The sequence below is a fragment of the Suncus etruscus genome, chromosome 6 (assembly GCF_024139225.1).
Source record: "Suncus etruscus isolate mSunEtr1 chromosome 6, mSunEtr1.pri.cur, whole genome shotgun sequence".
NCBI classification, from domain to species: Eukaryota; Metazoa; Chordata; class Mammalia; order Eulipotyphla; family Soricidae; genus Suncus; species Suncus etruscus.
In genome coordinates, this window is record NC_064853.1 from 37569291 (window position 1) to 37591014 (window position 21724).

The window sequence follows — 21724 nt, forward strand, 5'->3', positions numbered from 1 at the left end:
GAATACTAGGAAGCATCTTGTTATTCATTTTAAATATAGTTTTCTTTCCTTTTTCTGTTTTTGATTTTTTGTTTTGTTTTGCTTTTGGGTCACACCCGGTAGCGCTCTGGGTTTACTCTTGGCTCTGCACTCAGAAATTGCTCCCAGCAGGTTTGGGGGACCGTATGGGATGCCGGGAATCAAACTGGGGTACATCCCGTGTTGGCCGAGTGCAAGGCAAAGGCCCTACCGCTGTGCTATCTTTCTAGCCCCACTACATAGTTTTCTTGAGAAATAAATGAATGCAAAAAATAAAAAATAAAAGAAATAAATGAATATTATCATGGTCTGGCTCTGGTTTCTTTTTCACTCATGGTATGTTGTCAGTTTATGGTTATTGAATGTGTGTATAATTGTCTTCTGCTCTAGGTGTTTATGGACTGCCTCGATGCCCTGGAGTGAGCTCTCACATCTGTGACTGGATCAGAAAGACACTAAATGCTGGGGCTTATTCTGAAATCGTTCAAGAACAGTATGTATGAATGACGGAAATGTAGAATGAACTGTCTGGTGTGAAAATAGCATGCAGTCTTGCTCTTTTAGGCTGTGTTCTCCCTTAAATGCCTTTCTCGATTGCTTCTCTATCCTCCTCCCCCAGGAGGAACTTATCATAGGACTTAGTTCCCCTGTTCTCTCTTTAACACATATTTCCCCTATTTTTCTCCTCACATATTTCTTTTTTTTCCTCACATATTTTTATTGTTTGTTTGTTTGTTTTTGGGCCACACCCAGTTACGCTCAGGAGTTCCTCCTGGCTATGCACTCAGAAATCACTCCTGGCTTGGGGGACCATATGGGACTCCGGGGAATCTAACCTCGATTTGTTCTAGGCTAGTGCAGGCAAGGCCTTACTGCTGTGCCACCACTCCATCCCCCAACAAAAACTATCTTGCATAGAAGGAAAATAGCATGCAGGGCTTGGGGGTAATTCAGAGAGCTGAATGCAGGCTCAGCATTTGTGAGGCTTTACTTTCTATCTCAGATAGAGCCAGAGCCAGAGCACTGCAGGTAGGTTGTTTGCCTGGCACGTGGCCAACCTGGGTTTGATCCCTGACAACTCATTTTGTCCCCCAAGCCTGCCAGGAGTAATTTCTGAGCACAGAGCCAGGAATAACCCTCGAGTACTGCTGGGTTCGACCTCCCCAAAAAAAACAAAAACAAAGTTCTGTCTCCAGCACTACCAAGATAGCTCTGGTGGCCCCAACAGGTTCCAGCAGTACAGCCTTCTCAAACCAGTTGCTTAGTTTTATTGTAAAACCTAAAACTGCTTTTATACTCCTTTTTATTTTTTATTTTTTTTGGTTTTTGGGTCACACCTTGTGGGTTACTCCTGGCTCTGCACCCAGAAATTGCTCCTGGCAGGCTCGGGGGACCACATGGGATGCCAGGAATCAGACCCAGGTCCATCATAAGTCAGCTGCATTTAAGGCAAACGCCCTACTACTGTGCTATTGCTCTGGCTCCCGTACTCCTTTTTTTAAAAAAAGAGCATTTTTCACTATAGGAGGAAAGTAATTACAGTAGAATCACTCCCATCTTTTAGGAGACAAAGGAAAAAGTATTTAGAAAGAACTGAGCCCAAGGAATTATTAATATTAATTATTATCAATATTAATTAATATCAATTATATTATATATTCATCATATAATATTTATCATATTTTATATTATATAATATACTATACAATCTATTATATATTATTGCTTATATTATAATATTATATAATTATAATTATTAATATATTAATTAATATTGGTTATTAATTGTTAATATTGCTACTATTTGGAAGACAGATTCCTTACCTCATCACCAGTTTGGGGTTAGCTTCCTGCATCAGTGTCTTCACTACTTAAGTGTTTGGATATTTAAAAATATACAAGAGGATATGGAGTGATAGTACAGTGGGTAAGGTGCTTGCCTTGCACCGGACAACCTGGGTTCAATCCCCAGCAATCCATAGGGTCTCCTAAACTCACGCATGCACATACACACAAGGAGGCCAGAGAGATAGTACATGGGTGGATAGGGTACTTGCTTACACACTATGGTCCCCCTCAGCCCTACAGGAATGATTCCTGGATGCAGAGCCAGAAATGAGCCCTTAGCACTTCTGGGTATAGCCCACCCCTAAAAAAAAAAAAGACACACACACATACATATGTACACAAATACAGCATTGGGCCAGAGAGATGGCTCAATGGGCTAAGCACATCTTTGTATGTAAGATGCCCAGGTTCAATTCTAATACTACATAGTCCCCTGAACATCACCAAGAATGACTCTTGAGTACTGCCATGTGTGATCCAAAAGTATAATAGGAACTGGAAAAAACAGCAGATAGGGTGCTTGCCTTGCACATGACGAACTTGGGTTTGGTCCCAGCATCCCAGATGGTCTCCTAAGCCTGCCAGGAGTGATCCCTTAGTGCAGAGCCAGTAACCACTGAGCATCATTAAGTGTGGTCCAAAAACAAAGATCTCTTTCTTTGCACGTGATCTACCCTATTTTGATCCATGGCCTTACAAAATCTCAGGAGCAAGATCCTCAAGATCCTTGAGCAGAGAGCAGGATATAGCACAACACACCACCACCACCACCACAAAAAGGTGTCACAAAAAAGGTGTCCCTACTGCCTTTACTGATTCTAACATCCTGTTTGTGAGCTCTGTTTGCATTCCCTCTGTCTTTCTGCATCACCAGAACTTGGTCTGACAAGTTCCAAAGAATTTTGTACTATATTTTGGAGACTCTTTGGTCCCTGATGTGAAAGTGAGGTGCCCCTGTCCACACATCTGGGCTTTTGATGCTGGGGTGCTCCCAAGCCCTATCTTTCCAGTCCTCCCACAGTTCAGGTCCTTCAGTGCTAAAGCAGAATGAGCAGGCCAGTGCTCAAGCTGAGGTTAGTGTGTTTAATGTTCATCACGTACTGCATAACTGGAGAGATTAAATGCTGAACTGAGTGTGTGGGGTGTGTGTTAAAATTGAATTCCAAGTGTTGCCCAACTTCCCTCATTTTCTTTTTTTTTTTTTTTTTTTTTTTTTTTGAGTCACACCCGGCAGTGCTCAGGGGTTACTTCTGGCTCTATGCTGAGAAATCGCTCCTGGCAGGCTCAGGGGACCATATGGGACTCCGGGATTCGAACCATGACCTTCTGCATTCAAGGCAAATGCCTTACCTCCATGCTATCTCTCTGGCTCTTTTTTTTGTTTTGTTTTGTTTTTGGTTCTTGGGTCACACCTGGCAGTGCTCTGGGGTTTCTCCTGGCTCCATGCTCAGAAATCACTCCTGGCAGGCACAGGGCACCATATGGGATGATGGGATGCCGGGATTTGAACCAATGACCTTCTGCATGAAAGGCAAACACCTTACCTCCATGCCATCTCTCTGGCCCCTCCAGCCCCCCCCCCTTTTTTTTTAACTTTCTTCATTTTCATCTTCTCTATTGGTTCATCTGCTCTGCCCAATCTCTTTCTTAGGGGTTATCTCCCACTAGGTCCTACTTGCCTGGGGGTTACCACTATGCAAAGGCAGGAACTGAGGCCCCCAGGTCTCCTAGAAGGTCTGTTTTGATGGAGAGATATGGGGAAGGAGAGAGATTAGGGAAATGTTGGGACAGATGCTGGAAATCATAGTATTAAATTAGAACCACCAAATACCTGTCTTTTGTTCTTTTTTTTTTATTTTTTATTTTGGTTTTTGGGCCACACCCAGCGGTGCTCAGTGGTCACTCCTGGCTGTCTGCTCAGAAATAGCTCCTGGAAGGCACGGGGGACCATATGGGACACCAGGATTCGAACCAACCACCTTTGGTCCTGGATCGGCTGTTTGCAAGACAAACACCACTGTGCTATCTCTCCAGGCCCCGTCTTTTGTTCTTAAGAATGGTCTGACCTGGGGCCGGAGAGATAGCATGGAGGTAAGGCATTTGCCTTTCATGCAGAAGGTCATCAGTTCGAATCCGGCTTCCCGTATGGTCCACTGTGCCTGCCAGGAGCAATTTCTGAGCATGTAGCCAGGATTTTCCCCTGAGCACTGCCAGGTGTGACTCAAAAACCACACACACACAAAAAAAGAATGGTCTGACTGGCCAGGATCCTGAAAGTCAGTGTCATCACCCTGCAAGGGGCCAGGAATTTATCCTGAAAAGGTTTTGTCCTTATCTTCTGTCCCCTCCAAGAGTGGAAAGTTGGCCAGATGGGAGGCAGACAAGGTGTCCAAGATGAGCTGTAAAGGAAGAGTAGGAAACAAAGAAGAGGAAGGCAGGAATTGAGGTTGGAGAGCACAACTTATTTTCTGAGCCGGTGAAATGGGAAGTAGGGTATAGCTCAGGGTCCTGGGGAACCCCAGACTAGATTTTGGGGGGGGGAAACCACACCCAGTGGTGCTCAGAACTTACTCCTGTCTGTGCACTCAAGGAGCATTCCTGGTGATGCTTGAGGAACCTTAGGGGGCTCCAGGAATCAAACCCAGGTTAGCCGTGTGGATGGCAAATTTCTACTTGCTGTGTTATCACTCCAGCCCCTCGATTGGATGTTAAGGACTTTCTGCTCTGTGCTCACTAGCACCCTGGCCTCAGGGTCTTGTCACTAAACTTATTTGTACAGTACTGGGGTTTAAGAGCACTGAGCTTTTTTGTTTTTGTTTGGCCACACCCAGCAGTGCTCAGGGGTTACTCCGGCTCCACGCTCAGAAATCACTCCTGGCAGGCTCGGGGGGGGGGGGGTGGGGGGGGTGGGGGGGTGGGGGACATATGGGATGCCGGGATTCGAACTGAGGACCTTCTGCATGAAAGGCAAACGCCTTACCTCCGTGCTATCTCTCCGGCCCAGCACTGAGCTTTTGTTCTTTAAATTCTTTCAATGGCCTCTGTGCCCAGCATCCTGGCTGACATGCAGGTTGGTCACTATCTTTGTTTGTTTCTGTAGCATGGTGCAAGCAGAATACTGGCATGACCCCATCAAGGAAGATGTGTACCGCAATCACAGCATCTTCTTGGCAGATATTAACCAGGAGAGAGTAAGTACCCTTGTTCCTGCAGTTTGCTCCTGTAAGGGCACTGTGACACCCAACAGTCACTGTTGACCAAGAGATCCCAGGCAGAAGCCAGGAAGCAGTTCTGCTAAGTGGTGGCAGTGCTGAAGAGATTTAGTTCCTTTGAGGGAGGCTTCAGTTCCTTTGGCCTTCCTTTCCCTTAGGTCCTTTTCTAATAAGCAGGGCCAGCTCAGCTGACCTGAGGGGAACTTCCTGGCTGCTCTGCAATGGGGGAAACCAGCCTTTGGTATATATATATTTTTTTTCCAGGAGAGGCTGTCTAAGAGACTGTTCTCAGCAGGAGCAGGGTTGGGGAGATCCTGGTAACCTGGATGAATTATTCTGGGCTGTGCTATCTCTCTGAAAAAATTTTTCAGAATGGGCTTATTTGGAGGTTTTTTTTTGTTTGTTTGTTATGCATCAAAAATGATCCAGGTATTTCAACCTGCTGCTATGGGCAGTGAGCAGCAGGTTGAAAGACAAGGGACTCATGTCTTCAGGGGCCCATATTGTCTGCCCAGTCACAGAAGTAGTCACATCTGGCAGATGTGGCAGCCAGAATAGTGGGCTGGTTGGAGGAGGGGCCAAATACAGCAGAGACAAAATGAGGAACTTGTCCTAATATTTTAGGTTTTTAGGCAGAGCAGAGTACATTAAGGAAGGGAATTTTGTTCTGGGAGTTTGCATAATTTCTTGGGTTTGGAGGTTTTGGTTCAGTTTGAAAAATTGAAGAGTAAAGAAGAAAATAATAATAGGAGACCCCCTCAAAAACATGCTTTATTTTAACTTGAATTTTTTTAACTTAAAATATTCCTCATCTTTCCTTTCTGTGCTCACACAATTTGATTGGAATGCAGCAGAGATGACACATTTGTTGTGGCAGTTAGGATACCAATCATTATACTGGAACTCTTGACTGAACCCTTGCATGGCAGGCTTTTGACCCGTGAGCCCTCCTCGCCTTGCCTTGGCTTCTTCGTCTAGTAGCCTTTAATCTATGTGGCAATGCCTTTGGAGCACTGACAGATTCCTGGTGGCCCATGTATGCCCAGGCTAGTGCAGTGTGTCAGTCAGAGAAAATGGGGAGAAAATGCCACACAAGCATATGCTGGGTGGGGAGCAGCCCTACTGGAACTCCATAGTCAGGCCCCTCATGCACCACTGCTTTTCTGCCAGGAAGTCAAGGAGTCCTACCGGAAAAACCTGATGGCCCTGAAGAAATTTGTGTTGGTGAAATTCCTCAACGATTCCATTGTGGACCCTAGGGAATCTGAGGTGAGAGGTGGTAAAATTCATGTGTTAAGCTCAGATCCTGCTGGTAGAGAGCCCTCAATCCCTTCCACCCATCTAGAAGAGAGATAAGATAAAGATCAGAACCACGAACCCCAAACCTGCAAATCTCTAAGGCTGGCCTTAAGGTCATTGGCCTATTTCCATTTTACTTTCCTTTCACTACAAACATATTCCATGGACTGTTGCCAGCCTGTAGGTGTTAGAAAGACTGCAAGCCAGCGGCCTACTGCCTTGGTTTTAACTGCTTGTAAATGAACCAGTATGCCAGCCAGTAAATGTTGGCCTATAGGTACATGAAAGTTGAAGACTACTGTTCTAGCCATCTAACACAGGATTAGGTGCTCAGTAGACATAAATTCTGTGGAATTGGAAAGTTCTATGGGAAGAGGCCTGATATTCCATCCTTGTTTTTTATTTTGTTTTTGGGCCACACCCAGCGGTGCTCAGGGGTTACTCCTGGCTGTCTGCTCAGAAATAGCTCCTGGCAGGCATGGGGGACCATATGGGACACCGGGATTCGAACCAACCACCTTTGGTCCAGGATCGGCTGCTTGCAAGGCAAATGCTGCTGTGCTATCTCTCCAGGCCCCTGATATTCCATCCTTAAAGAGGACTCTAGACGCTTTGTTTCTCCATCTTGCTCTCACTTTAGGATATCCATTTGTGAAGTTAGTCTGAGTCTGGCAGCATGTACATGGGGCCCATCTGTCTTTCCTTCTTCTCTTACAGTGGTTTGGCTTTTACAGAAGTGGACAAGCCAAGGAAAAGATTGCCTTACAGGAGACCCCACTATACACTGAGGTAATTGGGGAACAGAGGGGCCACCCTTTATAGTTTTGGCTCTTGAAGTTGCTGCTGCCTTTGAAGAGGAGCCAGTCCTGTAGACATAGTAGTGGGCTCTCACACCTCAAACTTGTATTCTCCATGCCAAGCTTTGTTAAGACTCCAGGTTGTCTCACTAACCCCTCAGGCGCCCATTCACAGAAATCTGCATCCTGAAAGTAGAAGGATATCATATACCAGGCAAACATCTCTAACAACTTCTCTCCTGATAAAAAGGTTTAGAATTGGGGACCGGTGTGCTAGCACAACAGGTTAACGTGCTTGCCTTGCATGTAGTTGACCTGGTTTGATCCCCAGCATCCCCGAGCCTGCCAGGAGTAATTCCTCAATGCAGAACCACGTATAATCCCTGAGCATCTTTTGGTATGGCCCAATAACAAACAAAATAGAACTAACTTCCTCTGCTGAAGTTCAATCTTCTACATATCCTGGTGAATCCTATGTAAATATCTGGGAGGGGAAGGTTTCCCTCAAATAATACTTGATATAGAGAAGTCCTGAGTTCTGATTAGGGACTGACAGTGGGAGGTCCTGTTTCTTTTATAATTTCTTCATTTAAGCACCATGGTTACCCACAGCCAGTGATGAGGAATTACTCCTTGCTCTCAGGGATTGATGGACCATAGGGGAACCAGGGATCAAATGTGGGTCACCAGTATGTGAGGCAAATGCCTCACCTGCTGGACTATCCTTCCATCTCCCAAGCCACTGGCTTAATTAAAATTCCTTCCAGTAATTTCCTCAGGGCCTCTCTCCTGCATTTGATGATGTAGCTGGAGGTGAGGTAAAAGGAAAGGGAATCAAGGCCAGATGTTAAAACTATTGTCTATGAGGCCAGTGAGGTGGAGCTAGAGGTGTCTGCCTTGCAAGCGCTAGCCAAGGAAGGACCGAGATTTGATACCCCAGCATCTCATATGGTCCCCCCAAGCCAGGGGCAATTTCTGAGCGCTTAGCCAGGAGTAACCCCTGAGCATCAAATGGGTGTGGCCCAGAAAAAAACAAAACATAAAGAAAAAAAAAGACTACTGTCTAGGCCCTAGGGGCTAGAGAGATAGCTTGGAGGCAAGGCGTTTGCCATGCGTGCAGGAGTGATTCGAATCCCAGCATCCCATATGGTCCCCCGAGCCTGCCAGGAGCGATTTCTGAGTGTAGAGCCAGAAGTAACTGGAGCGCTGCCGGGTGTGACCCAAAAACAAAAACAAAAAAAGACTACTCTAGATGCAGGCAATGTGATTTCATCCTCAGCATCATCTAAGTTTCCCTGAGCACTACCAGGAGTGATCCTTTAGAGAGCCAATAGCTTCTGAGCACCACAGAAGAAAAAAAGGAGGGGGTGTCTCTGGAGTCTGTTCAAGAATCTTTGGAATTACAACGAAGAATTTTCATTGAGTGAAACCCAAAAGGTCTACAGCCAGAGCACCATCCAGCACCATCCTTAACTGCTGACCTTCACAGTCGTCCTGTAGCACAACTCTCTGCAGTGATATTTCAAAGGAAGGGTTTGGAAGTGTCTAAGGATTGAATGTTACCTTTGTAGCTAGTTTTGTCACAGGCTCAGTCCCACAAACAGAACACCTGAAGCAGCTGTCCATGGCTTGCTCCCCACTTTTCCCCATAAGAGGTATTCCAGTCTCCAGGAGTTTTTAGAAAGCAGTTTTTTGTTTTTTTTTTTTTTGTCTTATTTTTTGTTTTTGGGTTACACCTGGCAGCGCTCAGGGGTTACTCCTGGCTCTATGCTCAGAAATCGCTACTGGCAGGCTCGGGGGACCACATAGGATACCGGGATTCAAACCACTGTCCTTCTGCATGCAAGGCAACCTCCCTACCTCCATACTATCCAGCCCCAGAAAGCAGTTTTTATAGATGTGGGGCATCATTCTCAGCAGTGCTCAAGAGTGGGGTGGGCCATTCCCAGTGATACTAGACTTGGCAGTGGGGACCTGACAGTTGGTACTGCTGCCATTAGGCCATCCTTGCAGTGTTGCTAAGTAGGGAGGACATAGATAGGTATCAGGGATCAAACCTGGGGTCTCAACATTGAAGCAGGCACTCTAGCCCTGAGCCTTCTCACACCAGAACATGTTTTTAATTATTAGGAAAGAAATGAAAAGTGTCATATTTTCGGGTGTTTTTGACAAAATACCTAGATTTTCATTCCTGGGGGAAATCTTTGGAATTCTAGAATGTATCCCTGGTTGACATTCTACATCTCTGTTATACTACAAAACTTTTCTTTAAGCCTTTTAATGAGTTATGGCCTTTCTTGCTTCAGGATCGCCTGGGGCTGAAGAAAATGGACCAAGCAGGACAGCTCGTTTTCCTGGCTTTGGAAGGGGATCATCTCCAACTACCTGAAGAATGGTTTTATAAGCACATCATACCCCTCCTTAAATAATGCCTTGACAGTTGTCTCCAGAGCTCAGGGAGCCCCCAGTGCTTCCAAACCAGTGACAGACAGAAACGGTCATGCCTCAGCTCCAGTCTAGTCTGCAGTTAATTTTCTCTCAAGTTATCATCTAGCATGCCCCACTTGGAAAGCTCTGAGATACTTATCTTATCCTTTACCTCATCCTATCTGCAGTTGGTGTTGAATGCAAGTTTAATTAGTTAAAACCTATGGGAGATTGTTTTACAGACCTTGCATTTAGTAAAGTTGTTTAGGAAATTAGTCCTCTCCAGGTCAGTGTGAGAACTGTGCCTGGGCCCAGAAGTTTGAAAAAAACCTCAATGAGATGCTAAGGACAAACACACCCACACTTCAGACTGAGAAAGCCAGCACAGAGGCCTGCGTATGTTACCTTTCAGAATCTTGGCATTTTTTAGATATACCTCACCAAATATCGTTTTTCCTTGGTTGCATTGCCTCTTAACAGAGCATTGAATTACTCACCAGAAGGAAGTAGCACCCTATAGGATTGCTTAAGGAGGGCAAAATGCTTGCTTAACTAAGGGTGAAGAATTATGCACAAGTAAAAACGAAAAATAAGGCAGTTGATTCTTTCCATTCCATCCTTGATAAACCCAGCTTTTCTAAGTCTGACTATTGATCTAAACCAGAGGTTCTCAAACTTATTAGGAAATTGCTGTGTCCTCCAAATCTGCCTCTTGAGGCAACAAAGTGTCCCTAGGTTCCATCCAAAGCTACTAATGCCTCCCCTAAGAGGTCTATCAAGACTAGGAAAACTAGTCTTGATTCTTAAGTGTCTATTGCCAGTGACAGAAAAGGATGAGAAAGGAAATGTGAAGAGATCTGACTTTCTGATTTTCATTCCTCCAAGGTCTATTTACTAGCAGAAGGGGAACTCTTGGTATGTTCTGTGAAAGAAAAGAGTATGTGTTCCCAAAACTTAGAAGACTTCTGCAAATCATTACCTCCCTTTAGAGATCCCCCATGTTTTAACCCTCAAGGTTAGACCATTAAGGATCACAAGATACTGTCACCGTAGAAAAACTAACCCAACTTAACAGTCCCCACACTTGAGCATGGATGTCACACTCCCACATCATAAAAACGTGTAGAATGCCAGTTTGGGGCAATAATTAGCTATGTTTTGCTTGCTTTGCCCTTCATTTTTCCTTCACCCCTCTTAAGTTTTATTTTTCAGTTAGAGAGATCATGGACAAAAAGTAGGGAGAAGTCAAAGTTTCTTACCATTGTTTTTTCCTTCCCCCTCCGCCCATGTTTTTACATTTCTATATTTCAAATAAAGATAAATACTAGCCACATTTGGTATTAATTTTATTCTATTTTCTGTATAATTTTAAGTACATAAAGGTTTATTTCCACAGGCCTCAGTAAATGGGTAGAAGTCAGGACAATTCTCTCTTCCCACCAAAAAAGTTGCATATTTTGGTATTTGTCCTGGAGGGAGAAACTGAAATTTAAATTAGCAATGCTGTGCAAGATTCCTACACAGGAGCTAAAACCAGCCTGGAGTGGGGTCTTAGTTCTCTGTTCCAATGCTCAGACTGAAGCCAAAAGCTACTGAGCATGACAGGGCAAAGGAGTCAGTTAAGATGGAGACAAGTACCTAGCATTGGTACGTGGTGACTTGAAATGTTTTTTCCCTTTAAATTTTTTTGTTTTCTTCCTCCCTCCCTTGGTCCTCTCCTCAGGTCTTCTCTATTGCAAGGTACTAGGCCTAGAGAGCCTTAAGAAAAAGTGTCTAAAGTTCTTAACTGGCCTGGTATAGAACTGCCCCAGGAGCTGGTACAGGAGAATCTATCTCAGGTTCAGGCAGACCCAGGACGGAATGCTGAATAAAGGAATGATTATGGGAAATCATTTTGCTTGGAATGACAGGTGGCCAAGCTTCAGCCTTTGGTCCAGTGCAACCTTTGCCTCAACTATCAACAGTAGAAAATTAGTTTGGTTAAAAGAATTTGAATCACCAACTAGAATCACACCAACCTCTGCTACCTTCATGCTCAGTGTTAGGAAAAGATTAACTTGGGTGAAGAGTCTGCTCTGTTAACTCCTGGGGAACAACTGCATTCTTCCCAAAGAACTGGTGGTCGAAAAACCCCAAAGGCTGAACAGTAAAACATACCAGTCCCGGTCTGCAGTTCCTTAAAATGGACTGGTGGTATGGTTGAGCGGTTATGGAAAAGCTGCACCTTCCTGCAGAAGATAAACTGCCTGCTAGCCCAGCCCAAATCTCAGCCTGAGGTATATTTCAGTGAAGGCAGGTAGCTGTGCTCCTCACAGCAGAGAAGCAGTTTAAGAGCAGAAAGGTAGAGGAAATCTAGAAAAGAACCGTCATGATACATATTTATCCCGTGGTGTGAAGGGAGAGGGCAAAGAACCCGGTGGCACTTTGCTTATCCAGCAATTTCTGTCACTGTGGTGACCAACTTCTGCCCGTTCCACAGGGTTTTGAACTGCTCAGGGACTGGGAACTCATTCTGCAAATAAAGAAACAGTGGGTTTACATCTGAGCTAGTGTATAAGATGGCACGTCATCTTATTTTTCTTTTTTTCTTTTTTAAACTATTTATTGATTAGTTTTTGGTCCATACCCGGCAGCGCTCGTGTTACTCCTGGCTCTGCACTCAGAAATCGCCCTGGCAGGCTCGGGGACCATATGAGATGCCAAGAGTAGAACGGGTCCCTCCCAGATTGGCCACATGTAAAGCCAACGCCTTACTGCTGTGCTCTCTCTGTGGTCCCTGGCACATCTTAAGGGCTTCTCTGCCAATGCTTGTTTCCACTAAACTAAGTATGGAGAAGATGAAAGAGCAAAGCATGGCTACACAAAGGGTAAGGTAAGGCCATGTCTAATACCACCATGCCTCCTACCACGGACATGAGGTAAGGGACTAATGAAGCATCAAGCGGGAAGAAATACAACCTCCAAAGCAGATAAAAGTTTGTCTGCTACTGCTCGCTGCTTATCTTTCTCTAACAAGTATTGTATGCAGAGGGTTCAGGGCAGCCAAATGACAGTACATTCTGACTCGTTCCTTATCATCTGTACTATCCTGAGCCTCTGTTCAAAAAGACAGAAACTACCCCTCGGAATTCTGCTTCAAGGGACACCTACCACTTGTGGGTACCCGAGGAGTGCCAACACCAGGTTTGTCCTACTCAGTACAGACTGTTTATCTACTGGCTTTCCCCAATATAAGAAGTCTTCGGTTCCCTCCTTTATGAGATCCTACTAAAGTGTTCAAGAAACTTACAAAGTCACCGCCTTCTGTAGGAATGAGAATATTCATCTCAGATGATTTGGCACTGACTATTTCACAGTCCAGGGAATTCTTGCTCAGGTAAACATGGCAGCCATCTGTTTTGTTGATAGAAATGGTTGGCACTTTCCCTATTACCTGCAAAAAAACACAAGAACACTGAGACACAGCAGGTGGAGAGGATGAAAGAGCAAAAGCTGGTTCATTCCCGGGTTTCGGCACCAAAAAAAAAAAAAAAAAAAGAGCAAAAGCATGGCTACACATTAAGTTGTGGGAACAGCCTCCTCTGATTCACTAACTACTTAAAAAGCTAACAGGTGTACAAAAGACACCGGATCTGAGGACAGACTAGGACGGGTGCTGAAGAGAACTCACATAAGCCAATTCCTCTCTTGCCACATCTAAAGCAGCTTATCTTACAGACTTTGGAGAATCAGATTCCCACCACAGCAACATCTGTGAGCCGCCTATGTCTCTCTCAGTTCCTCAGGGATCCAAAGCAGTAGCCAAGATCTCAAGTTACCTGAACTTTGACATCCCTACTATTGATTATCTCCACAATGCCCACCACGTCATCAAATACCAGACCAAGCTTCTTGCAGTTATCTAGAAGAAAAGAGAAAGGGAACAGTCAGCAAAGTAACTTCAAAGGGAAGCAAAACCTTCAGTCTGTAGGGATGAGGTCAGGTGCAAGAGTAACAGCCCTCTTAGTCTCTAGTCAGATGCCTCTAACAGTGGGGTCAGAGAGAGAGTAGTGGGCAAAATGCCTGCCATGGACTCAGCTGCCACCGGGTTTGATCCCCATACTTCTTATGGTCCAGTACCACTAGGAATATTTCCTGAGTATTTTGCCAGGAATAATCTCTGAGCACTACCAGGAGTGACTCCTGAATAACCAGGAAAGTTACTGGAGTAACTAATGCTAGGAATAACTCCTAAGCACTTCCAGGTGTGATCAAAAAAATAACTATTAAAAAAAAAACAACCAGTTGCCTGGGGCCGGATTGATAGCATAGTGGTAGGGCGTGTTGCCCTGCATGCTGCCAACCCAGTAGGGACCCAGATTCGATCCCCGGCATCCCATATGGTCCACCATGCCTGCCAGGAGCGATTTCTGAGCGCTGAGCTAGGAGTAACCCCTGAGTGCACCTGGGTGTGGCTCAAAAACAATAAAAACCAGTTGCCTATGACAGCAATAAGAACTCACCCACGGTAATGGAGTTAATTTTGCCCTTGATTTGCAATGTTGAGTTGACACATTTGTATATGTAAGCCACCTGTTTCAGCTCTGTGTCTTCAATTGCCAGGTTGGAAACATTTTCCTGATTTTCCTATTAAAGAGAAATCTTTTTCAGCAATCTCAGGACTAAACAATCACACCCCCATACACAACCAACAAAAAAACAAACACCACCCTCCCAAAGTCATCCCACCCTACGTCCTTGTAATCCTAGGATTCTATGACAGAATTTTGCACTGCCTCAGTTGTGCTCTAGTCAAGCCCGCTAGCCCTACCCTTCTTCCTCCGGCCATTGCATTGTGACTCACCACTCTCCACTTCTTGCCTTCTAGTTCCAATAGAGGTGGTTCCTTTGTGGCTGGTTTGGGGGATGAGCTGACTCCTGGCTTAGGTGCAGAGAATGGTTTGGGGCCACTGCGCACTGGGCCACTCTGGGCTTTTAGGGCAGGGTTCTTGTGAGTCTTCATGTCATCAGATACATGTTTCAGGGCTGTAACAACAACAGCTACTTTGTTCCTGTCCTTCAAACCAGGACTCTGGGCCAGGGCAACAACCAATTTATGCCATAAACTTAAAAGTGATGGTTAACAAACTGAAGTTCAAAGTCAGACTGAAACATTCTCTCACAGCAGTTTTGGAGAAGTACCTGATAATTTCTCTTCTCCACCAAAGTTAAATTACAGTTTCAGTTGAAGAAAACAAAAAAACAAAAAACAAAAAAACAAGACTTGGAATGTAGTGGAAGGGGATAGAGGAAGAGTAAATTTCAGGTAAACAGAAGAAGTTCTAGAAGACACATACCAAATATATAATTCCAAATTTGTTTGGGGGCCAACCCAGTGATACTTCCTGGCTTTGTGATCAGGAGTGACCCTTGCTGGTGCTTTTTAAAGCAATGTAAGGAAAACAATGTGGTAGTAGAGGAAAAAGTCTTGTCTTTTCTTGCCTTTTTTTGGGGGAGGGGTTAGGTTTTTGGATCACACCCGGCAGTGCTCAGGGGTTATTCCTGGCTTTATGCTCAGAAATCGCTCCTGGCAGGCTCAGGGCACCATATGGGATGCTGGGATTCCAACCACTGACCTTCTGCATGCAAGGCAAATGCCTTACCTCCATACTATCTCTCCAATCTTCTGTCTTTTCTCTTTCTTTTTTTTTTTTTTTTTTTTGGTTTTGGGCCACACCCGGCGGTGCTCAGGGGTTACTCCTGGCTATCTGCTCAGAAATAAATGCTGGCAGGCACGGGGACCATATGGGACGCCGGGATTTGAACCAACTACCTTAGGCCTTGAATTGGCTGCTTGCAAGGCAAACACCGCTGTGCAATCTCTCCGGCCCCTGTCCATAGTTTTTATTTGGTTGTAACCATGTACATTGTTAATGTTTTTTTTTTTTGTTTTGTTTTTGTTTTTACAATGAATATTTTCTTACCTTAACAGTCCCTAAAATGTATCTTTTGTTAGAGAAAAGATTTTCTGTCTCAAGCCCAATCTCCAGAACCAAAACTGAGTAGCCCTCCTTAAATACTTTTTCCTTAAATACTGAATTTTCAAATGACAGAATAAATTTAATGGTGTTATAACATACTAGTCAGAAGTGGACTGAAGAGACAGAACTGCAACTGCAAGTAAGGTGCTTGCCTTGCTACTGCTAACCCAAATTCAATCCCAGCACTTTAAATGGTCTGTAGAGCCTAGTCAAGAGTGATCTCTGAGCACATAGCCAGGAATAAGCCCTGAGCATCACTAGCTGTGGCCCAGAAGCCAAAGAGAAAAACACATTCCATCAAGAAGATATACCACAGTTATTAATTTATTATATTGCTGAATATATTTAGGTTGTCATACCTTTTTAATTACTATTAAAAACACAATTAACTTTTCCTTTATGTTGCAAATTTTATAGACTCTTAGGAGAGAACCTATACAATTTAAACTTCCAGTTGTATATAAATTGTATCTACTTTCTCTAATAAAATGGAGTTTCTAACCATATACCCTCTGAAGTAATTAACCCCCTATATCATACTTCTCATAGAGACCAGGTACTAAATAAAAAAGTTCGTGGTGGGGCTGGAGAGATAGCATGGAGGTAAAGCGTTTGCCTTTCATGCAAGAGGTCATCGGTTCGAATCCCAGCACCCCATATGGTCCCCTGTGCCTGCCAGGAGCAATTTCTGAGCATGGAGCCAGGAGTAACCCCTGAGCACTGCCGGGTGTGACCCAAAAACCACAAAAAAAAAAAAAAGTTCGTGGTAAAAGTACCAGCCCCATGCCTTGCACAATAAGATACTCCATGCCGGGGCCTGCGAGGTGGCACTAGAGGTAAGGTGTCTGCCTTGCAAGCGCTAGCCAAGGAAGGACCAGTTCAATCCCCCAGCGTGCCATATGGTCCCCCCAAGCCAGGGGCAATTTCTGAGCGCTTAGCCAGGAGTAACCCCTGAGTGTCAAACGAATGTGGCCCGAAAAACCAAAAAAAAAAAAAAAAAAAAAAAAAAGATACTCCATGCCACTTAAAAGTAAGTCACTTTTTGTTTTGTTTTGTTTTTGGGCCACACCCGGCGGTGCTCAGGGGTTACTCCTGGCTGTCTGCTCAGAAATAGCTCCTGGCAGGCACGGGGGACCATATGGGACACCGGGTTTCAAACCAACCACCTTAGGTCCTGGATCGGCTGCTTGCAAGGCAAACACCGCTGTGCTATCTCTCCGGGCCCAAAAGTAAGTCACTTTTACAGGTGTCCCCAAAACAACCGCCCATCTTCAATTTGCAGTTGCACCCCTGGGCAACCTGAAGGATCTTAAGTCCCCAGGTGATTCTCCCATATACAAGTCGGGCTTTTGGGTTTCCAACTGTTGGGTCTCTAGAGGGTTTGGTCTAGCCCAAATAATGTACCAACTCTTTCTGCTCAAGTATTTACTTACCATGTGTGATGCTCTCGCCCTGGTTAATCTGCGCAAACAGTGCTGAGCGGGAAGCAGAGTCATCTGAGCCTGAACTGGTGGGGGCTGGAGGAGGTGGTGGGCCTGGAGGTGGGGGAGGAGGCCCTGATCCAGCAGAAGGTCCAGATGGCAATCCACTCAGTTCTTTTGCAACAGGTCCCTGCAACAATAAACCCAGGTAACAGAACCATCAGTGGTTATTCCAACAGGCAATTCTCTTCTACGATTCACAGGAGAATCTCATGTTCAGAGTACAAGCAGTATTCACTGTATTGTCTTGCAATGATTAATACTCCCTACCCTGACCCAACACAGCTTTTTAACTCTTCATCACCCATCCTTTCCCTAGGAGTCAAGTAAGCTTATTTTTTTACCTTCTCAATTTTTATTTTGATTTTTTTGTTTTTGGGGCACACCCGGTGATGCTCAGGAGTTACTCCTGGCTCTGTGCTCAGAAATCGCTCCTGGCTTGGGGGACCATATGGGATGCAGGGGGATCGAATCGTGGTCCATCCTAGGCTATCACTGGCAAGGCAGACGCCTTACCGATTGCACCACCACTCCAGCCCCTCACCTCATTTTTATGGTTTTTTTTTTTTGGGGGGGGGGGGGTACACCCGGTGGCACTCAGTAGTTACTCCTGGCTCTGTGCTCAGAAATCACTCCTGGCAGGCTATGTTCTAGGGCCTCACAAACATTGAACAATTACCTTACCTTCATGGCTGTCAGATATGAAGACATCCAAGAAATAAAGCCTTAGCTAGAGAGCTGATAGTCCAAGGGGTGGTGCACATGAAAGACCTGAGGGCTCTTAATGTAAACTACCATTACTGGAACAGTTGTGGCCTCAGGGAACGCCCATGTGCCTTACCTGATGTACTTTCTCACCAATGATCAAACACTATAACGAGTGGTTTTTTTTGTTTTTTTTGTTTGTTTGTTTTTGGGTCACACCCGGCAATGCTCAGGGGTTACTCCTGGGAGGCTTGGGGACCATATGGGATACTGGGATTCGAACCACCATACTTCTGCATGCAAGGCAAATACCCTGCCTCCATGCCATCTCTCTGGCTCCCTAAACAGTGGTTTTAACTGGGGGTTTATGCCTATATTTTTCAAAGCTGTTTCAGGGATAGGATGATGCTCACTCACCCATTTCTTTTCCTTTGAACACCGGTCATTGTTTCCACTGCATGTTTGATGAAATTGAATACTGCTCTGACTTTGCTTGGTGGATCTGTGTTTTGTTTTGTTTTTGGGTGGGGGAGGGGAACTTCCAAAGTAGTACTTAGGAGATTTGGGGTCCGCTGCTGGCAATACTTTGCCTACTCAGCAGACAGTTCATTACTAGGGCCTTGCTGAAGACCAGCAGTGCTTGGGGTCCTCAGGAATATACCTGGCAATGCTCGTGATACTTTCTTTGAATACTTATTTTTCTTTCTATCTGCCACAGAAAAAACTAGCATTCTAGCATTATTCTTGGACTTTGGTAGTGCCAAAATCTATGAAAGCTATGAGCCTTGTCCTAGAGAGATGAAAAGTGGGAGGACTTACTAACCGTTTTGCTCCAGACCAGTCCGGTAGTATGGAATTCCTTAATGTAAGACTGTAGCTCTGTCCATATACTTAAATAAGCTTTGACCCAATCCACATGCTTCTTATCCCTAAGAGAATCAAAGAAGAACACATCATAGGCAGTCAGATATTAATGATAGTAATCCTACAGCTTTTCTTCCTGTGAGCTCACAGAAAAGCCTGTGGCACTTGTAGAAAACCAGCAGTTTTTCTAGCAGCACTATGGTTTTCTTTTTAAAAAATCTATTCTATGGGGCCAGAGTGGTGGTGCGAGAGGTAAGGCGTCTGCCTTGCCTGCACTAGCCTAGGATGGACCACGATTTGATCCCCCAGCATCCCATATGGTTCCCCCAAGCCAGGAGCGATTTCTGAGCGCATAGCCAGGAGTAAGCCCTGAGCGTCACCGGGTGAAGCCCCAAAACAAAAATACAAAAACAAAAAAACCCTATTCTATAACCTTGATTAGATCACAGTGTACTGGATAAGGACTCCACATTACCTCTTTCTATCTCATATCATATTTCTCCAAACTGGCAGGCTTGGGGGGCCATATGGGATGCCGGTATTAGAAACCAGGGTCAATCCTGTTTTGGCCGCATGCAAGGAAAACACCTTGCCTCTGTGCTATTGCTCTGGCCCCTATCTCCAAACTTTTTTTAAGAACAAAACTATTTGCTCAAAGTAGACCTTTGAAAGAAGCTATCATACCACTGATAAAAACAAATATTCTGTACCCAAAACCCCGTAAGAAGATATCTTGAGCATCACTATGAAACTCAAGGAATCAGTTCTTCCACCTGTGGTCCTGGTGGTTGGCCAAACATTTCTTCTTATTAGGTAGCAGTTAAATAGCAAATGTTGCATTAGTTAATTTTTTTAATTTTGTAATAGTAAATGTAATAAAAAAATTATCTGAATAATACTGTGCTAGACTCCACAAAATTCAACTGCCTTATTGTACAAAGCCTATGTTAAGAGCCCAAAGAGATGGTACACCAGGTAGACTACTTGCCTTGCAAAAGGCTAACCCAGGTTCAATCCACAGTTCCATACATGGTTCTCCTGAGTGCCATCAGGAGTAATTCCTGAGTGCAGAGCCATAAATAGCCCCCATACATTTCCGAGTGTGGCCCAACAACCTCCCACTCTACCAAAAAAGTAAAACCCATGTCAAAATCTGCCCTGAACCACCAAAAAAATTTTTAAATAGAATTAGCATTAAATTATAGAATTAGGGCCTGGAGAGATAGCACAGCGGTGTTTGCCTTGCAAGCAGCCGATCCAGGACCAAAGTTGGTTGGTTCGAATCCCGGTGTCCCATATGGTCCCCCGTGCCTGCCAGGAGCTATTTCTGAGCAGACAGCCAGGAGTAACCCCTGAGCACCGCCGGGTGTGGCCCAAAAACCAAAAACAAAAACAAAAAAAAATTATAGAATTAGCACTATGCTTCAGGTCCCTCATAATTAGCTAGAATGTTGTGATTATTTAACATGAGACTTAATTTCTTCAACTATAAAGTGATAGCACAGGTATAATGAAAATTATAACTAGTATATAGTTTTATATATATATATACACTAGTATTATAACTAGTATACATTAATTAATATGTTATATACAATGATATAACACTAATTCCAGGTTGCTGCAAGGATTAAGAAAGTATCTGTGCTCTGAAACATACTTCACACATATGATGGCATATAATGCCAACAATAAATATTGGCTGGCTGATAAAATTAAAGGGGAAATGGGAGAGTTTGGGGTGCTAAGCAGATAAATAACAGCTGTCTATTGTAACACTCCAACTCAAAACCAGCAATGGAGAAGTCCGACTGTACTGGTGAATATATGCAATTAGACATATGATTCTTCTTGACTTAATACCTACACTTGGGCCAGAGTGATAGCATGGTGGTAGGACATTTACCCTGTGTGAAGACGACCTGGGACAGATCCAGGTTCAATCCCCGGCAACCCATATGATCCCGAGCCTGCCAGGAATAATTCCTGAGCACTGCTGGGTGTGTCCCCAACCTCCCCGCCACCCCTCCAAAAAAAACCAACCAAACAAAAAAAAACACCTTTCTTCCTCTCACTTTCCCTGTCTATAGGATTAAGGACAAAAAGGCAAATTAAACCATTTCACCTCTAACAAAACCTAAATCTGGAAGGGTAAGAATTAGAAAACTAATATTCTTCTATAAAGCTAGTAGAAAAAGCAGAAGTAGAAGCAGAAATACTTCCTGTTTTCTCATGCAGCTTCTATGTGCAAATATCTATTGAATCTTCCAGAAACCTGCTCTCAAACAGATAGAAGAAACGAAGAAGCTACAAGCAGCCTTAAAGCTAGAGTGATTTTTTTAGCAATAATCAGTTACATTTGTCTTTAACCTCTTGTAACAGAACTTACACATCTTTGTACTCTTTGAGGACTCGGTTAGTATAGAACATGGCAGCATCATTCATTTCTTTCACATAGGGACCAGGCTTGGGAGCCTAAAGAAAAAGAAGTCATCAGTGACACACAGCCTCTTGGGTTTTATCTCTTTGTCTCTTCCAAGCCACCCTTCCCTCCCCTGGAAGCTGTGCTGCTCACCATAGCCACCCAACCCAAGGCCTGGATACTTTCGCTGACAGCTGACAGGTGGTTGAACAACTTGCTGCCTCGGTTCTTCTCCCGAAAGGTTATCACTTCTTGGATCTGCTCTGAGATGGGTGCCAACAAGTCAGAAAACTTATTCTATCAAAAGATAAAGAAAAAGAATCAGGTTATAATCTTTCTACAAAAGCTCAACAGGTTGATCAACTCTATCAACTCTAATCCTGAATGCCAGATAATGTATAGTAAGTACCCAAATAAACCTTGTATTTCATCCTACACAGATTTAGGACTAAAATATAACACATTATCTCTTCTATCCACTTAGAATTCCAACATCTCAGGTTGGTTTTTAGTTCTTCAAGATCAGGTCCACTACTTTATGTCATAAAATTCTACCACTTCAACTACTTATCCCTTTCCTATCCCACAAATAGGAGAACTAATTAATTTCCAGGCCTTTAGTCATTCTGGT

The 21724-nt window shown here is 44.2% G+C and overlaps 2 protein-coding genes across 4 annotated transcripts in view; one reads left to right on the forward strand and one right to left on the reverse strand.

Moving 5' to 3' along the window:
- The window catches only part of PPT1 (palmitoyl-protein thioesterase 1), a 29752-nt gene extending 18818 nt beyond the window's left edge, over positions 1-10934 (forward strand). The window contains exons 5-9 of the mRNA XM_049774971.1: positions 409-511; positions 4967-5057; positions 6249-6347; positions 7095-7166; positions 9481-10934. Coding sequence (XP_049630928.1) covers positions 409-511; positions 4967-5057; positions 6249-6347; positions 7095-7166; positions 9481-9603 — 488 coding nt within the window. The 3' untranslated portion in view covers positions 9604-10934. The remainder of the gene's footprint in view (positions 1-408; positions 512-4966; positions 5058-6248; positions 6348-7094; positions 7167-9480) is intronic.
- The window catches only part of CAP1 (cyclase associated actin cytoskeleton regulatory protein 1), a 35715-nt gene continuing 24925 nt past the window's right edge, over positions 10935-21724 (reverse strand). For all 3 annotated transcript variants that reach the window (XM_049774821.1, XM_049774819.1, XM_049774820.1), the window contains exons 5-13: positions 21247-21390; positions 21061-21146; positions 18631-18736; positions 17055-17232; positions 14445-14626; positions 14104-14227; positions 13420-13502; positions 12891-13034; positions 10935-12113 (exon numbers count right to left, since the gene is read on the reverse strand). In XM_049774821.1, coding sequence (XP_049630778.1) covers positions 12030-12113; positions 12891-13034; positions 13420-13502; positions 14104-14227; positions 14445-14626; positions 17055-17232; positions 18631-18736; positions 21061-21146; positions 21247-21390 — 1131 coding nt within the window. In that variant the 3' untranslated portion in view covers positions 10935-12029. The remainder of the gene's footprint in view (positions 12114-12890; positions 13035-13419; positions 13503-14103; positions 14228-14444; positions 14627-17054; positions 17233-18630; positions 18737-21060; positions 21147-21246; positions 21391-21724) is intronic.